We start from the raw sequence: 18,967 nt of genomic DNA, 5'->3' as shown, positions 1-18,967 counted from the left end.
TGTGACGGTTGCGGATGGGAAGAAGGCTCAAGTTAAAGGCATTGGAAGTTGCCGGATTTCATGCTATGGCGAAGATGCTACACCGAATAAAATCCCGAGTCGATGGGTGGGGTTAGAGAAACAAGAGAGATCAATAGTGGGAAAGATCACATGCGGGAGGCTGAATATGAGGACTCGGTCACTTTCGCTGGAACTAGAAGAGACTCAACACGTTTGGGTTGAACAAGTTTTCGCGCTACAAAGTTTTTTGTTCTTCCAATTTATCAAAGTTTGACCATTAAAATAAAGTTTTGGTCGTTAAGTTCTAGTGCCGTAGAAGTGAATATTACCAGCTGTGTCACGAGTGAAGTTGGTAAATCATCCGGTGTACCGCCTTAATTAATATCCGGTGGTATTGTGCACCCATTGTGAGGCCCACATGGTGGATTTGACACAATCGACATCTCGCAGCACGCCGAGCCGAACATAAATAAATCGACGCCCGCGCAAATTCACGACGGACCAGAATTCCGGTAATCATCTGCATCCTCTGCATCTAAAGCGGGCCATAGACTACACAAATGGCCTGTACAAATTCGATGATTCCACGACGATTGTTTGATCTATGCTCGCCCACACACTATACACACATTTTTCACGCGAACACAAACGATTGCTGTCGAAAACAGCAACAGCAACAGCAACAAAAAAAAACCATCTCCACCCCGGCTGGGAGTATGGTTTGTACAAAATATTTCGATCCCGACCGATTTTACTCCAACCGAATTTCATCGCATTTGTACAAATGTTGTATAGTCTGTGGCCCGCTTAAGGTATGTCATCGAATCTCCTCTCTCTCTCCCATCATCGCTTTGCTGATTCATCGATGGGCCCCAACGTTCAATCAGGGAAACTGATACCATGTGGCAAAAAAATCAATAAATTATTGCATCATGATCCAACCCCTTATTAGTCAATTCTGGGTTTAATGAACCAAATCTCAATCCGCATGGGATCTCATTTTCTCGTGTCCACCTGAAAAGCCTATTGATTGGTCGATAGTCCTCCCTTGATCGGAAGCCGGCCCTGAGATTGAAAAATAGATTGAGCTAACGGGTAGCAGGGATTCGTCCCTACTTTCAATTGGCGATCCACAAAAAGATCAAAATATTACAATCATCAATTGTAATATTTTATCCCACCTTGGGAAGAGTCGAGATTTTAAAACGCATCTCGAAAAAATCGCTTTTTCTCACTACAAAAATTTTGGGCCCGGAAGGTTGTTTGAGCCGTAGAGTAGAATAATGGAAAAAAAATGAATTTGGAATTGTAAAGAAGTGTGCTATTGGTCGCAACGAGTGTTTTTTTTTTTGCTTGGTGGTTTCACACTTGCCAGCTGAACCCTTTGTTCTTGAGTTTGAAGAGAAACACGATCGAGTGATATATTTTTTTTTACAAACACGCTACAGAAGTATCATTATGGATACAGATCGACGCTATTCAAGAAACAATCATCTTAGAGGCATTTAAGTAGCGCGTTGATTTATTGGAGATATGAGTAGGATCACTAACTAAGAATCTGAGGAATTTTCTCTCCTGAGAATTGGACACTTTCCAGACGAAGAAGGGCATTAGTATAGAGCGACAGTGGAAGCACTGATCACAGTGAAAGATCCAGAGACAGGCCGAACAATTAAGAGAAATATCGTACACTTAAAAAAAAATAAGACATGATCCGCAACCAGAAGCATCTTTGGTAGAAAGAAATTAAACGGAAGTTTCAACCAACAGTTCTGAATTCAGAACATTTAAATTAACGCGCCAGCACTAATTTTCACTTCGGAAGTCCGGACTTCCGATTTTCGAAAAACTTCCGACAAAGAAATGTGAAGTACTAGATTTTCGTAGGTCTGTGCCAGTTCATCAACGGCGTTTCTAAACATTTTATTAAAATTTATAATTACGAGAATTCAATTGTTTTTGTTGTTGAATATTTAAGCTTTCCGGGCGAAATCTTCTGTATTACCTCCAAAAGCCCAGCAGGTGGCCATCTGTTTTGAAACAGTATCATAATTTTCCGTTAGATGTCACTTTGGTCTGAAAAGCTCTTCTTCGAAGAGTATTTGATCTGAATTTTACTTATCTGTGATTCTTCGATCGAGCAAAAAGAAAGATGTCATTTCGTTTTAGATGAATATATTTCCACTTTAAACCTGTAGCAGCGGCCCTATTTTCATGGTAAGCAACTTATCTGATTTGATCATCGTTTGCGTGATAATGTTGCGAAACTATTTTTCCTATTTTCAGCCCTGTCCTCTGTAGTTGCGAACCAGCACCTTGCATCTTTAGTTTCACTTTTCCTTCTTCAATGACACCGAAAAGGCGACTCAAAATTTAGGTAAATGTCGAACTATCCTCTTCCGCCGCCGCCACCACCACCGTCATCCATAACTCTTCAACAAAATAAACATCCGCAAACCACGATCATAACAAAGACGACCGCATCCGAATTGATATGTGATAGCAATAATAATAATAATAATAGCTACGGTACAAACAATGAAAACAAAAACAACAACAGCAGTCCCACCTTGATCCATTATCAACCCCATTTAACCTTCAGCACCTCGGGTGAGTGTATCTGGGCAAACCAATATCCGGAAATCCAGAAAGCATGCTACTTAAGAAGAGTTTGTCAATACGCTCGCCCCAAAGAGCTACGTGTTCAAAATGTGGCATCCATACTACAAGTGGGACCCACATGTGGTTTAACGGCTTTGAGTATGCTCTTCGAGGGCTCCCCGTCTACAACAACTCTTCTGGAATTGGCAATCGGAAAAGGGTATTCAAACAATGGAGAAATGTTCAGTGCCAGGCAGCTCGCTGATTTGCTGGCAATCGGGTTGCAGGAAAATTGCCATCTAGTCGAATACAAACCGGTCACTCATACTCTGCAAGAAGGCAATCTGGACAGTCCGGAAAATGTGGCCAATCTTCGGCAGGGCTCTATATTTTTGGTGCCGTATCCTTTAAAAAAAACACTATGAAAATTCGCCGTTAATAAAAAGGCTTCTAGAACCCGCCTAAGTTGGAAGTGAATTCCATCGAATCTTTTGCAGTGATTATCCCTACATTTCAAGCCAGGCATGTCGATTTGTGAACTGCATTTTATTTCCCCATATTTCCCCTTATTTTTGCCAATTGATTTTGTGTTAACAGATTATCACCGCTGATTTATGATTTTAATTGAATGATTAATGGCACGTTGACGGCTACTCAAAATATGTAAAACAACAAAAAGTAGTAAAGCTGCCGTGCGAATAACGAAAACCCGAAAACAGTTTGCACATCGATCGAACCAGTTCTCGCAATAGAAAACTTCACTTGGGCCAGCCCATACTTTTCCTTTTGTCCGATCGGGGTACGAAACCACGTGCTTCGATCCATCTAAGTATCATTGTATAGATCAATGCAAAGTCAGCCTATCGACTCTGCTTCTTCTAGACAATGAGGGACAAATGTGTGAAATAACTCAGTTGGCAAGTCAGTTGCTTCCTGAGCTGAGTTCGAGCCCAAGAGTAAATATCGATCACAGTTGTACCGGGTAAGTTTTTCAATGACTACGCGAATGACATAAAGTTGTTAAAACGACTATAATCGAAACAAAAAAAAAGTTTTCTCAAAACACGGTCTTGGCTCATTTTTAACACGTTTCATGCTTCCTAATCTAATCTATCCGTCTATAATTTTCATTACTTTCATTTGATATTCTTCCTGTTAGAATGTATACTCCACCGAAATGCCATTAAATCATTAAATGAAAATCATAAATCAGCGGTGATAATCTGTTAACACTTATTGATTTCATAGTAGTCCTTCCTCCAGATTTTTGTTATCTTGTTATTCAAAAATATTAAACATTCAATACGAAATGAATTTAAGTATGCATCTAGATCTATTGAGTGGGTGGGTATGTACGTATCACCTACCTTTTAATGAAATAGCTGAAATTTCGAAGAGGTCACCTAATTTTTTCTCATACAGTGTAATTTAAGCAAATATGTACAAACTTCCTTAACATAAAAAAATCCTAGATATGATCCGGATCGTGATCACACACCATGCCTTAACCAAGGCCATAAAGCCCACTGGGCTTTAGTCGTAGGCTATCTAATAGATCAGTATGACGAAGTAAGTTCTACATCATCGATGGAAAATAATTTATCAATGATCGTTACTATTTTTTTCAGTATTATGTATTCGCCCGACATGGGAAAACAAAAAACATGGCACTCTGGTCGCTGCGCGATCTGGCGCACAGTAACGCTAATCTATTCGAATTCTGCCAGCCAAGTGGTCACCCGGAAGGAGTTTTTGTTCTACCGGAAGGAGGCATCGGTGGTCGCAACGGACTTCGTAACAAATTTATCGTTATAGAGAACTACAAAGCAAAGGAGGAAATTGTCCTATGACGCGCTAATCAGCAAAATCCATACTGCGCTCCCTCGTGTTATTGTGACGCAACGAAATTAAGTACTTATTTTGTTGGCAAATGCAAATCCGTCTGTTTTGTGTTTTGGCCTCATTGTTTTGATTAGAAGAATTACCTATTTACTGCTCTATCTAACTAGATTTTATCAGCTTTTAAATACTTCTAATAAAAACAGTATTCAAAAGTTATGTACTAGGAATCTAATACGTGTACCACTCATTCATAAATTATTTCTTGCTTATTTACAGTTGAATAACGCTCAATAAATTATATATTTTGAGATTTCCTTAATTATTTATCCGAACATGTCTCTCTCTCTCTGCTGATCTTTAGCCCTTACAGTTTTTCTTCGGTATCCTATAGGTTTCATTGGCATCCTTGTGGCACTCGTTTTTAAAACAGGATTAAGACAGAATTTCGTCCAAGTTTTGAACAGGTACCAACTTACCATAAAAATCAATCCAAGCTAACAAAACATAGAGAGACATGTGAAATATGCAACATCTAAGTGGCTTGATAGGATGGATCCTCGAAGCAATGCTGCTTCGAATATCCATTTTTTTCTACAGAAACCATTTGCTGAAAACCCGTGCCTCATGGAGGCATAGTTTCTTTCAATAAACTAAAACAAACCGTTTAATTTTATTTTTCTTTGTAAATAACAAAAAATCACATTTATTTTCTATTTTCATACTTTTTTGTCCATATGCATTGCTGTTTTTACGACTTTGTTTATGATATCGCTACTTAGTAAACATACATCTAAATATGCTTTCGTTTGCGTGTGAGTGGTTTGGGTATGTTTTCCATTTCTTCTTTTAGTTTACTTTCTAAATTGATAGATACTTATAATCTAAGCGTTTATGGCGATTTGAAATGGGTTATGTCACTTTTCAACTATAATCAACATTATTTCCTTCGTCTAACACTTTTTCTAAAAAAATGAGCATGCGAATTGTCTGTTTATATCATGTAATAGTGTACGTGTTCGGATATAGGTTATAATGGATGTTAAATTTTATGATTAGAGGACACTATTGTAGCATTTTTTCTATTTCTGTGTTCAACTTGCCCCTTTGATCTTATGAGGTTCCTAGATAGCTTTTATGAACGGAGCAACTGATAAAGAAAGCAAGTCAGGTAATTCATTAATTGCTAACGACGGGGTTTGTATTCTATTGATATTAGTTTAGCGATATTGATGAGTGATTTTTTGATGAATGCTGTGATGTTTGATTATGATGCTTGAAAAAGTTTATGAATTACATTGTGGACCTCTCAGAACGAGAGAATAGTACCTAACGGTTTTTCTTAATGTTTTTTGTATCGTGATAGCAATGTTTAATATGTAATTGATTGCTCCATTAGAAGCACATACTCCGGAGCATTTGAAATAGTAAAACAAATTTCCAAATCGGAAACAGGATATGGTTGATTTTATTTACATAAACGTTCTGAACAACACGACCATTTGCTTTTTATCAGTAACATGAATATTCATAATACCCTGGTGGTTTACATTGATTTTTATAAATTACATTCTTTTTTTGACTGTCAGTGATTTCTTCCTCTGTAATAATTATTGTTTCAAATTGGTTTAACTAACCTTCCATTGCGCGTTCAAAACACTATCAGTCATATTGATTTCAGTTTATTTTTTTTTTTCGTTTCACTTTCATTTTAATGCTACATTCACTTACATGTCTATAAAATATGAGAGACTAGCTTCCACAAAACGAAAGTACAGCAGTTCGTGGCCGTAATTCTCAACATTGACTTTCCATACATATCTGTATTTCATTCTATTGTTTCTATCACAATCTAAAGTAAACTTTGTAGACAGTTGTTGCAACAATTACACACAAGGTTCGAAATTTTGACAACTAAGCAGTAAAGCAATCTCAAGTAAGACTTCCGTCATAATGGAGTTTTCAAATGAAAAATAATAGGAACGTTTGGAAAATCAACGATTACTGCATATCCATTTCCACTGTTCTAAGTTTTTTTTTTCAAAAATAGATCTACTTAATAGTATTGTGTGTTGTTAGGCGTATGTAGCTAATAATTTATCAATAATTTAATAATAGATAATTGAACTATCTTATGGCCAAAGTTACAAATTGTAATCTAATATAATTGTACACCAGAACAATAATGGCAAATGAATAAACAGTAATCGTTAGTTAATCGTAACGTCAATTGTGGTCTTTTATATGCGAACAAAAAATATTTAATTAGAAATTGTGCTAGTGAAATTGAATCTCTAGATGCAAAAACCACAACAAGATTGTTTAATTACTAAGCAGAACTGTAGAATTGGTACATATTTTATTACTTTATATCATTTTGAGGATTACTGTAAAATAAAAGTTTTAAAAATAACTGCGAATTACGACTAGATTTATTTTTATTTTTATATTGATATTATGTCTCTTCAGAATTGAAATAAATCTCATGATGTACAAACTATGCCGGCCGTGAAATTCGGTACGACTAACTGAAAACGTTACGTAAAAAATTACAAGCGAGATGAGCACTGATTAGGTTTCTTAAATTCACTTTATAAGCTTAACTGAAAAGAAAAAAAATACTTTTCAGAAACTTGCAAAAATCGGTTCGTGGAGCAAAGCAAAAAAAATGTGTCCATACGTACTGTCGCTTAAGTTTGAAGAAGAAGAAGAAGTGAATGAAGATCGGATTAAACCTGGATGATGGTCGATGATCGGAGAAAGGCGAAAGTCGGAATTGAGCAGGCATGTAAGCAGTCACTTCAGCCGCCCGCTTACGATGCTGGAAAAGGCAGTTGACGAGACAAGAGAGCCTGGATAAACCCTCTGGCCGAAGAGGGAGAAAGAGCCGTCGCCAATGGAGATATCCGATTATTTTATGACATTTCTCGCCGCCTTAGTGGCGTAAGGACTAGTGGAAGAATGCCGTTGAAAGACCGAGCAGGTCAGTTGTTGTGGGACAGAACAGATCAGCTCAAACGTTGGACTGAGCATTTTGAGCCACTCTTCCGAGTCCTGCCGATTTGACGCCATTAATGCGACTTACATTTGGCGCTTCGAGTTGCGGATTCTGTTAGCTATTAGTTGAGAAAATGAGAAAGCGTGAGTGAGCTTCCAGTATCTTGGTAGCCAGATAAAGTACCAGGTACCAAACATTAAAACCCGGATCAGAAAAGCCCCCATTTGAGAGTTTCCTCAACATCTACGTGAGCAGTAACAACGTGAAAACTGCAAGTACTTATTTGTGTACTTATCATCTCAAACGTGGAACTACATCGCCGCAGTCATCAAAGGGCGCTAGAAATCAAGCTTCGAGAACGTAAGTGGAGATGAATTGGGCACACGCTGCGAAGAGATGAAAACGAGATATGTGGAGAGGCGATTGAATGGAATCCAGAAGGACATCGACCCAGACGCTCGTGGCGGCAAAACCTAGCTGCGGGAGTCCGACCTGTCGACGAGAACCTTGACTGAGACCAAGTGAAGACGCTTGCTCCGGATAGCCCGTCAATAGTAGAGGTGTTTTACTACGGTCCTATGCGCCAGATTGACGCGGAATCATTAAACTTAAAATACATACTCATGAACTGAAAAACTACATATGTATAAAACATTTTATATGAATGTGAAAAATAAGAACACATTACATGGAAATACAGATGGGTAATAAAACAGATGAACAAAAATAAAAAATAAGTGTTCGTAAGACTGCTTATTTATTCAGCATTGCAAATAACTTTTCTAAAGAAAAACCTTTAGTGCTGAATTTCCAGAATACGGAATAGACAAACAATTATAGAAAACAAATCAATACATTTCATTTGGCTTAGCCAGCGGATAGGATTGACCTGTGCGCGTTATTTTTTTTCACTAGACAGAAAGCTTTACTTGTAGTAGCATTACAAAACATCCAGTGTAGCATAGGTTACATGGTTGTAATTATTCATGTGTATGTACGGGTGTGGGGTAAAATTCCTTTTCACTAGGAATCGACGGGGATAACCAATTAAATCTATTAATCGCATCGTGATCGACTGGCGGCAGCCCAACTACGAGGTCGTAAAATTCGAGATGTACTATTGCCGAGCGAAACGCGGACAGCCACAGCGGCGGCCGCTGCCCGACTGGTATTACCTGCAGCGGCTGCGGATGAACTCGAACCTGAACCACCGGCCACAGTAAACGAAGTAGATAAGCAACGCATTTTACCATTGTTTCCTCCACCAGCGGAGGACTTTCCCGTCATCGTATACTGTTTCTGATGATAATGAGTCGAAGATGCCGGAAGTGATCCCTGGGACGTTGTTTGTGATGGAATGACGACGACGGTTGCTGTTGAAGAAGCTGATGGTGATGACGGGGACGACGATAATAGCGTCAATCTGTTGCCCACCAAAACCGCTGAGGTAGTGGACATTGGAACAACTGACTAGGTTAGCATTTCCGCCGAAGCTAGAGGAGCTCCGACTAGGGCAATGGGGAAATTTTTGATATGTGTCTGCCACTGAGACGAAAGTTGGAAGAACTTAACACCGGTCCATTCAGTTCCATCGATATATACTGAAAAGTTATGAACAATGATTATATAGGATTTATTTCTACGATCAGGTCGAATTACCTCGCAATGGAACTGGATGTGACTGTTTTGGAGAACATATCAATCGAGCTACTCCTTCTACGCACTGTTCTTTTTCTGCTTCACGATCCTTTTCTTTCTTTTTGCCGAGACGCATGACTACAAAAAAGTGATGTTAAATATACATGAATGTATTGATAAGAATATCCGTCATACCGCTTTTTTGTTTCTTTTCCTTTGTGGCGTAGCTAAGTGTTAGTCCGTTTGTGTACTCCCCATTGTTGGGTGAAAGGGGCAATCGCCAAACCTGTTGGATAACCAATATGATTCATTCTTATACAAGGTCAATTGAGTCAATTGAATGACAGCTCACCTGTAAGTGCCTAAAGGTACTTTTAATACTGTTTTTACCCGTTGGATCTTGCCCCTTACCGAGCGATTTATCTTTAATGTCCATAATTGGCCGAGCAATAGGCCAGTAATCGACTTGTAGTTCTACAGATTCGTGAAGCGTGTTCGCGCTACTACTGCTAGATTGTTGCTGAACCGGCGCTGGTGTAAGAGGAGCTGGGGGCGAAGCTCGTCCACTTTGTGGCGGTGAACTAGATAATATGCGATCCGCACTTTGCTGTGATCCAAGACCGGCAGTTTCATCCAAATCTAAAGAAAGTTGGGGACCTTCTAGACATCCTATTCTCACATCCTGTAGTAAAAGAAAAAAAACTTTCGTTATTTAAAGCTATGCAGACTTTTCATGTTAATAATTTGTATTTTATTTAAACACGAAATCTATTTACTCTTTAACCTATTACATATTTACTCTTTAGCTATTTAACCCTCATAAATTATGAAATCATTAAAAAATGATGTCAAGTTTGACTTTAATCGAACAAGTGTGATTGAGTGAGCCTGGTGTGCCCTATATGAAGTCTCGCAAGGACACTCTGGTCTGAGAAGTACTTCCAGGCTTTGTACTTGTTTGTCGTGTATTTATTTTGTCCTACGAAGGATTCATTTGAGTGCCATAGGTATTCCCATGTCATCCAGGTTCCATTTTTTTTACATACCCTATAGCGTCTTGAGCTGGAACTCTGGAGTGTGTATCAAGTATGGTTGGTTGCGTGCCATATTTGCTCATGTGTCCTGGTACCCACGTAAAAGTAATATGACGACCGCGTGTTTGATTCTCTAGAGGTTGAATCCATGGATGTCGTGAATTACCTTTGAAGAGTGCATCCAAACAGCTGGCAGAATTGGTTAGAATCAGAAAACGAAAATTCCTGCGTGCGCTTCTGCTGAGAAAATACTACATTCGGCGGGCAGTTTTCCTTGATAATATGTAGATTCCTGCTCCGTTTTCGTTCGCGTTCTCTGAACCATCTGTATATAGAGCTGTACGTGTTCTGAATACTTGTTTGCAATGAATTCATGGAATTTCTAAAGCATGATTGTGCGACTAATGCCTGCTTTTATGCCGCTTCTTAACGTGTTTACAATTTTCGGAGGAGCATAAAATCATGAGCGATCTGTAAGCCTTGTGACTGAACAGGAATTGTTGGGAAAAGCTGCGTTGATGGTTATTTGAAAGTTAGGCCTGGATCTCTCCATAATAGATGATCATCGATCCATATCATTCTCAAAAATTCGTATTCCTATTTGAGCTAATCTTTGAGTCAATAACACCAAAACGGTAGACAGCCAGACTCTGCTAATAGAGATTCAATAGGGCTTAAACGGAAAGCATCAGATGAAAACCTGACAACTTCGTTATAAATGGGTGAAAGCATCTCGTCCATGAGATTCATGCTGCAGCTAGTGATTCCAACTCCATACATTAGTTTGGATGTCACCAATGCATTGCGAACCTGGAAAAATGTTTTGCGGTAACTTCTTTTGAGCTTACATCCTAACTTTGCTTGACTGTTGAAAAGTGTTGACGAAACTGTATTTTTGATTGCAGGAGCACCATCAAGATTTTCATTTTCTCACTTGGGGTATGGGCTCTTTATTTAGTTTGATGGGTCTGCCTCGCTTTCGGTGTTTTATTTCACATACTTAACTTGGAGTTGTGAATCGAAATCGTGAAGCCTACAGTTCTTGTGCATTTGATGACAGCATTGACAGCTGCTATCGGCTGTTGGCGAATCATTGTCCTGTTTTCTCCCTTAGCAAGACGAAGGACTTCAACGTTCCCGGGGATGACTTTAAAAGTGGTTGTATGGCAACTATGAATAACGTAACGGATAACGTCAATCCTTGGGGAACTCTATTTGCCGCAATTCGAGGGCTGGACAGCGATACGTTAGCAGATACTCGGAAGGTTTTGTTCTCAAGATAACTGCACAGAATATTAAGCAACGGGCCTTTAACATCGCATTGTTTTAAGGCATTCAGAATGTGATCTTCTTTGTCGTGTCGACGCCTTTGCGCCATGACGATGGGAATTCTTCGGATGTCCATATCCGGTTGTAGAGCTGCAGGAGTGCGAATTTGGCTGATTCCGACAATTTTTGTAGTAGAGGATAAACGACGTTGTCCTGGTCAGTAGACCTACCTAAATTATGGGTTAATTAGCTAACTCCCGTATAAACCAAGTTCGTTGGTGTTATCTTCTACAGAACGTCGTGAGAATTTCCGAAATAGCTTTCCTGATAAATTATTGATATCAGCACCAACACCTGAAAAGGGTCTATGTTCATTTATGACGTTTCGAGAAAAACGTGTTTGAAAATTTTGCAATTGTTTTTAAATCGCTAATTAAAGTTCACGAGGAATTTTGAAAGTCTTTATGGTCAAAACGGTGCGTAGGATCATTCTGAATATGTTTTTATCGATACGAAGGTGTTATCATGAAAAAATAGCTCGCAATTGTTTATAGACCCTAGCTGGAATATGAAATTCGTCTAAATGTTTTATACACCCTTTGCTTTGTACTGTATGTCTCATATGTGTGAGCGAGATGGAGATATAATTTCCACTATTTTTGCCAAAGGCTTATGATTCTCGCGATAGGAGTGAGTGAGTAGCTTTCCGCATTCGTCCCCTTTTAATGTTTTGGATCTAGACCGTTTGCTTTGTTGTGAAGTAAAGGGTGCATAAAACAATCTGTGTGAGGATAATGTCATTTTATGGCTCTAAATTTTTTAGATCCTTTGCTCAAACTGCATTATAAATCTTACGAAAACTGAAAAACTAAAAACGGTTTTTGTGTTAAGTAGAGCTTATATTGGGCTATTTGAATCCACTGAAAACGGGGTTTGTTTACTTTGTCTTTTATACCCTTTTCTCATGTTGGTGCTGATATATTATGCTCGAGTGGGTACCCGATCAAAAACTGAATTGAATTTATGCTGCATTAAAATCATTTGAAATGTTTTACAATAATGATTCAAACTTAAAATCATGAAAAGCTTTGAACCGTATATTGGCTAGCATGTAGTATGAGTAGAGGGTTAAGTTGCAACGAATTGCCGGCCTCTCATTATATTCGGGAGATTTTTCAAAACCTATAAGAACTGTGTGCAATAACTCTTCATACTCACACTGATAAAGGGTACGAAAATTTGGCATGAATCTTCATCTCTGTAGTTGACCATAGCTTCGGCGATTGGGACCTGCGTACAGGGTCCACTGGAGTGTAGATATCGCTGTATTCGGTTGACTATCTCGGTAGACTCTATTTTTGATTGTGCGCTCTCGAGATTCGCTGCTCTGTCGCAAATCTGTTGCCAGTTTTCCGTTCCAAACATACTGGAGTAGGTTGAATCTATCAAACTAAGGTAACGGGCCACGCCGCAAGATCCTATGATGCAAAAGAAATTAATACATAACAGTGAGATTATTATTCCTAAAATTAATTTACCTAGGGGTACTATATAAAATCTGATATGGTTAACCCAATCGGGGGGTCTTATTCCTAGCAACTCCACGTAATGTCGTAATACAGCGCCCTGCAACCAATCTCCTCCGATCAACACAACTTTAACCGTTGCCGGTGGTTTGGCGGTTGAGTTACAGCTAAAAGGAATTGGAAATTTCGCATATAAGATAACATTAACATAGATTTTATAGCTTACTATTTCTGAATCTTATTCATAAGTGCTTGTGTTATTGCCTTTACTTCTGCCGTATTATTGGGAGAGAAGGTCGGTCTGAAGAACGATGATATGAGTGACATGAGTCGAGGTGTAGTCGACAAACCACCCATAGTTTCCGGGGGTCCGACGATTGTTAGTACATCCGGTAGCTGGGATTCTTCCATAGTGAAAGTCCTAGAAAGCTGCTCAAGCAATGATTTACGTGGTTCCACGTTTGTAGGTGAGAGACAGGTCTCCAGAGGAGATGGTTTCTGTTGTTCACTTGTGGAGGAAAAACTGAGTGATTGCTTTTGCTTTTTGGCACTGTTTGGGGTGCTGCTGCTTGTGCGGAAAAGTCTATTCTTTTTCTCAACTGCTGCAGATTCTTTCTCCTTCGGAGGGCTGCCGGCATTCTGCGGATCTGAGGAAAGGGCTTCAGGGTCTGTGTTGCCAGCACCACCCTCGTTGCCGGAACTATCGTTTTTCCAATCTCCTGATCGATCTGTAGGGTACAGAAAAAAATCATTCAATATTTTAAAGACTTTGATTTGCTATGAAAGGGTAAAGATTGCGTGGAAATTCGGAAATCAATAACACTAACATCGAGGAAATGTGAAAACGTGAAAAGAATAGTCACACACAAGACAGATTTTGGAAGTAAATCGACAGATAAAGATTAGGAAGTGAAATTTATGTATGGAAATATAAAAAATGAAGCTACAAACCTTGACTATTATTGATACTGTTATTATAATTGGTTGTATGATTGTTATTACTGATATTGTTGTTGTTCATACTATTGTTAAGACTATTCGCAATCGTAACGGAATTGCTTTTCTTTTCGGCGATTGAGTCACGCTTCTCTAAAATGGTTTTCTTTTCTGGCATATAATCTGTAAAAACAAAAAAGGAAATGAAACGAAAAACAAACAAGAACAAGCCATGCAACATTATTGATGAAGCTTAAGATAAATATAATATGATGTACATAGGAACAATAAATTTACTGATGACTAAACAATGTATGTTACTCGTATTCGATTAAGCGCAATTATGCTGGTTCAACGAAGCTTATTAATCCGTATTTTATAAGGTAGAACTGCTCAAAAGTTTTGTCAATGCGTGCTGATTTGTAGGTTTACATCACAGTTGTTTTAGAAAATGTATTTTCCAGTTTCTTATATCTATTCACTTACGATTTGTGTCATAAGTGTTTTTATGAAACAGTTATTTAATTGTATATCGCCAGAGTTTTGACTTTAAATTGTATCATTTTTAGTAGAGATGTACCGAATAGTGGTATTCGGCGAATTGCCGAATACCGAATATTGACCTTTTCAACTATTCGGCCAAACAAATATTGGTCGAATATTCTGTCGAGTTTTTAATAAAAATACGAAAGCTATTGTTTCATTTTCCTTCTTTTTATTCCATCTTATTCCCCTCATGTTTTTGAGTTGATTATTTTCAACCAGATATTAACAGATGATTTATTACAAGGTCTTTTTTCAAATCGGGGTCTCTCTTATTTCCAAAATGTAACCAATAATTGAAAGGACATCAGACGACTTGTCGTTTTTTTTCTTTTTTTTTTTGTAGCGTCTATAATCTTTCATTTCTTAAATATTCTTTCGCAAAGAATATAAATTTCACCGATATAGCCGATAAAATCATTTCAAAAGTAATTATAATTAAAAAAAAAGAAGAACACACAAAAAGAAATTAAATTGCTACGAAATTCACAAAATGTAATTAGAAATAAAGAAAACTGGTAACCAATCGACTGTTTTTAACGATTCCATTTTTCTTTTAATAGCTGTATCACTTTGATTTTGGACGTGGAACGGTTGTTAATGGTTTTTATTTCATTAGGCAAGGCGTTGTACTTAGTTGGACCAATAAATGAGATTCTTTTTTGACCTAAGGATGTCATGGATCGGCTTTGTTGTAGAAAATCTATTCGGCCGAATAGTTAGCTCAACTATTCGGTGAGCCGAATATTCGACTTAACGGTTTTTGAGCGGTATTCGGCGCCGAATATATTTGATCACCCGGTACTGTTTTGGCCGGATTTGACATCAATTCACTACTCAAATGACACTATGGCTTGGTACCAAACCAACAAAGTCAAATCGTACCGAATGAGATGAATTTGTAGCCAAATTGTCCGATTGAAACTTTTTAGGCCCATACGAAATCGTATTTGAGAAAACATATGAAACTTTCATATTGTATTGGAAAAATTTGTGAAAGAGTGAAAAAAGTTGCTCTTAAATTGTGTAATTTAGGTACAGTATACATTCGATTTAAAATGTGCTTAGACATAATGGGACACCCTATATAAGTGCAAAAATGATCGATTTTGATTTAATGATGCCAAACGATTCTTCACATTTCGAACTATATTTGTTGATTTTTTCAGATTTTCAGAAGAAAAATACAAGTTTACGAGAATTGTATGGAATAAAAAAAGAATGCTCTGTTTGGGGCGTTCTAACTATTTTCTCGTTACTCCTACCGCTGTGCCGTTTTCAGCAAAGTTCTAGCCAGAACATTTTCCAGTAAGCTTTATATATCTCTGGAATAGATTTGAAAAGATATTTTGCGAACAGCTTCGGAAGCTAAAAAAAGATCTTTCGAAAAATCGGTGTTATGTTCACAGATTTTGAGCTTCTTACTTCTTATTGTCAATTGCACGAATTTTAAAGCCTTGTCCCCATTAGGCAACTTTAACTGCGTTTTCATTATGAGACGAGCTTTGTTGTCTGTTGTTGCTGCAAACCTGAGACGGTCTCAGTGTCTCCCGAATAAAATGGGAGACATTGAGACTGTCTCGAACGACTAGCCTGTGTTGACAAGCCTTAAAGCCTAGTCCAAACTCGGCAGCTTGAGGTGAGATTTCGGTTGATGAGACTTGTTATTGTTTACATTTTGGTAGCCGAAAGTCTCCCATACTTGCCGGGAGACTTGAGACATGCCCGATTCGATCATGTACGAAGTAATTTTACGTTTGACGGAAAATATGGAAGGATAATTGATTTGCTAAAAACAAAAAAACAAAGATCAACTGAAAGAAGTAGTTAGTTTTATAAAAACTGCTAAAATCCACATTTGATATGTAACACAACAAAATGGCTGTGAGGAGTGGACACCAAGTTCGTCGCCACTACCATATCGGCCAGCCTGTAGACCTTTAAAGGAATATTATTGGATCAACACATGAGAAAACATCGAAAGACTGTCTATTGACTTGAAACGAAGCACATGGACATATGGTCATAGATACCGGTCCATCAAACATCAGCAGCCCATCTGCTGAATCCAGAAGAAGAAGAAGAAGAAGACTTGAGACATGCATCTTTTTGTCTAGTTCAGAATGTAAACATAAACAAGTCTCAGCAATCGAAATCGCAGTTCAAGTTGCCGAGTGTGGACCAGACTTAAGACTTTTGCGAAAATCGAATCGCATTCTTTATGTAAACAATGATATGCTAAAAGCTGAAAAAGGAGTATACGTAAAAAGAACCAACATCCGAATGCCATTAGGAATATTTCATTCCCTTAGATTTTCCATTACCATTCGTGTTACGTAAGGCAACTAACATATATCGGTAAAGACTTTTCAAGCGTTCATAATTCGATTTATTTCCTCATTAAATACTTTATATCAAATCAATACGCAAAGCTGCACTGAACAAAATCCGGCTATAAGATTTATTGGGAATTTTAGTGTTTTCGCACTAAAGAAAAATCCAATACTTTTTATCACAAGACAAATGATTTATTTTATAAGAATTTTCAATGAATGTTATAGAGAGCAAAATTATTACGATTTATTATTTAAACTAGTGTAATGAATGGTTCCATCTTTGAAATCAATTATGCCTTTAATTTAATTTCTATTTCTCATATTATTTATCCAAATAAACAAATGTAACCAAAATGATTTGATTAAAACTTTTATTATAACAAATCAAGATATTAAAAAAGTTACGCACAGCACTTCAAACACTTCAAACACGACATGCCTGATGCATGTCGATCCTGGCTGGTACATAAATCCAGATTCAGCGGATTGGATGCCATTGTTCTGGTGGACTGATGTTTCCTGAAAAAAAATCCGCAAGTTTCAAACGGATTATGTTTTAAAAAATGAATTACCTATGCATGGCGAAAAATGGAACCGTGCGCGGATCTGTTTTCCTCCGCTGCTGTCTCTCATTTTAAGACCCGTGTCTAACCTGTTAGAATAGATATTCAAATATTAACACCAAGTAGTTCAGCCATTCCACTTTTCTAACTTACGTTCATAAATGTTTGCTTATATCACAGCGATGAAATTTAAGTTATCTTTGCTGCCACTCAGCTGGTAAAATCCCCCGGCGAAAAATTACTACTGGCTCAAAACACAAACAATCGTTCTTCTGGGTTTATGTTTCCAAAACAAATTAACAGAGATTGATACGGATCACGACTCAGGCACGCCAACATGTGTTCTAACTTCAGAGTGATGAAATGTATAGGAATTTTATATATGTTTTCCTAGGTATAACGAGCTTCTAAAATTCATTGGATTTTTCTGTATTTCGTAATGGATTTATTGTTAGCTTCTATCACAGACTGAATGATAAGATTTTATAGCCCAATTTAGTTTAATAATTATTAGATTGTTCGTTGCATTTCACCAAGTGAGTGAGGCAGATACAATTTATTGGATTTTTCTATATTTTTAAAAGGATAATTTAGTAGCAAGAATTTGACTGTGAGTAATAAGATTTATCAAAATGACCCTATAAATTTAATCTCCCAATTCGGTTCAGTGTTTGCTTCTCGAAATGTGTTCATGAATTTCGAACGCAAGTTCAGTTGCTTGCTTTAAAATTATTTCTATAAAAAAAACCACTTTCATAAGCGCCGTTCCTGTCTCTAACTGATCGAACTGCGCTGATTGCACCCATTTAGACCCCCGGGCTAGTAATTTTTCTAAAAGGGTGCAATTTCCGTAGTAAATCAGACAATTTTCTCCACTTCTGAATATCTAATGAAATATCAGAATTATAATGATGTACGCTGAGAACGACAGCCAATATCTTCAAACTATTCGTATTAAATAATTTCCAAACGAGACCGCCAAATTCAGACTCCCTTTAAGTGTGCTTATTTCTCTTTTCAGAGCAGAGTGAGGAGAGGTAAAAAGAGCTTCCTAGGAGGATTACATCTTTGAGGCAGATGGTCACTCCTTTCTTATTCCTTTTTGCCGCCGAGTGTGAGCAGATTTAAGCTCCGTAAGAAGAGATGGCAATGTGCCTGATTTGCCTGATTTTTCGAGGCTAAGCCAGACAAACTGATAAGCCATTGAATTTCCTGATTTTTTTTTAAATTATGCCTAAATTTGCCTGATGTTTTCGAATGTGATAAAAATGGGTAGTAATGAAGTAGATTATGTACCGTTGTTGGAGTTAAAAAGTGAAAATATAGAGCGACGACAAAAAAAAAGTCATCACTGTGAGCGAAACTTCCGTTACTTTGACGTAGTCTGATTTTCATTTCATCAGTTCCCTGATTTTTGAAAAAAAAAATGTTGGCAACCCTATCCATAAGTGTTTGCTCTCAAATGAGTCCAAAGCCTGCTCTTTAGTCCATCTACGATGCTCGAACTTTGCTAAGCTAGCTGGTGTGAAATGAATGAATGAGTAGGGATGAATCATCCTACAGGATGAAAATCCCAGGAAAAAAAAAAAATGAATGAATGAGGTAGAAATGAAAGCGTGTCCAAGTTGGAAGGATGTTCGCTGCAGTGTCCGATTTTTTTTTTGGACGATACTGTATCTAGCGT

At 37.7% G+C, this 18,967-nt stretch overlaps 2 protein-coding genes across 5 annotated transcripts in view; one reads left to right on the top strand and one right to left on the bottom strand.

Moving 5' to 3' along the window:
• The first annotated feature begins 2,088 nt into the window (after positions 1 to 2,088).
• Positions 2,089 to 4,751, top strand: LOC129754258 (actin maturation protease). Its single transcript, XM_055750210.1, has 4 exons — positions 2,089 to 2,217; positions 2,287 to 3,001; positions 4,074 to 4,170; positions 4,230 to 4,751. Exons 2-4 carry the CDS (start codon positions 2,382 to 2,384, stop codon positions 4,449 to 4,451), a joined length of 939 nt encoding a protein of 312 aa, XP_055606185.1. The 5' UTR covers positions 2,089 to 2,217; positions 2,287 to 2,381; the 3' UTR covers positions 4,452 to 4,751.
• Positions 4,752 to 6,121: 1,370 nt separating this feature from the next.
• Positions 6,122 to 18,967, bottom strand: part of LOC129739381 (phosphofurin acidic cluster sorting protein 2) — a 105,032-nt gene continuing 92,186 nt past the window's right edge. For 2 of the 4 annotated variants that reach the window (XM_055730802.1, XM_055730803.1), the window contains 7 exons: positions 13,857 to 14,024; positions 13,132 to 13,633; positions 12,598 to 13,072; positions 9,429 to 9,758; positions 9,272 to 9,362; positions 9,098 to 9,214; positions 6,122 to 9,039 (listed from right to left, as the gene is read on the bottom strand). In XM_055730802.1, the coding sequence (XP_055586777.1) occupies positions 8,909 to 9,039; positions 9,098 to 9,214; positions 9,272 to 9,362; positions 9,429 to 9,758; positions 12,598 to 13,072; positions 13,132 to 13,633; positions 13,857 to 14,024 (1,814 nt within the window). In that variant the 3' untranslated portion in view covers positions 6,122 to 8,908. The remainder of the gene's footprint in view (positions 9,040 to 9,097; positions 9,215 to 9,271; positions 9,363 to 9,428; positions 9,759 to 12,597; positions 13,073 to 13,131; positions 13,634 to 13,856; positions 14,025 to 18,967) is intronic. The other 2 variants (XM_055730804.1, XM_055730805.1) reach the window with 2 other exon arrangements.

Source organism: Uranotaenia lowii, chromosome 1, assembly GCF_029784155.1.
Source record: "Uranotaenia lowii strain MFRU-FL chromosome 1, ASM2978415v1, whole genome shotgun sequence".
NCBI lineage: Eukaryota > Metazoa > Arthropoda > Insecta > Diptera > Culicidae > Uranotaenia > Uranotaenia lowii.
This window is presented reverse-complemented; position numbering and strand designations above follow the sequence as displayed.

Excerpts from the sequence above, each read along its gene's own strand:
- LOC129754258 (XM_055750210.1), top strand. The coding sequence starts at position 2,382 with ATGTCGAACTATCCTCTTCCGCCGCCGCCACCACCACCGTCATCCATA. Across the intron at positions 3,002-4,073 it reads GGCTCTATATTTTTGGTGCC|ATATGATCCGGATCGTGATC; the intron begins GTATCCTTTAAA and ends AAAAAATCCTAG. Across the intron at positions 4,171-4,229 it reads TAATAGATCAGTATGACGAA|TATTATGTATTCGCCCGACA; the intron begins GTAAGTTCTACA and ends TATTTTTTTCAG.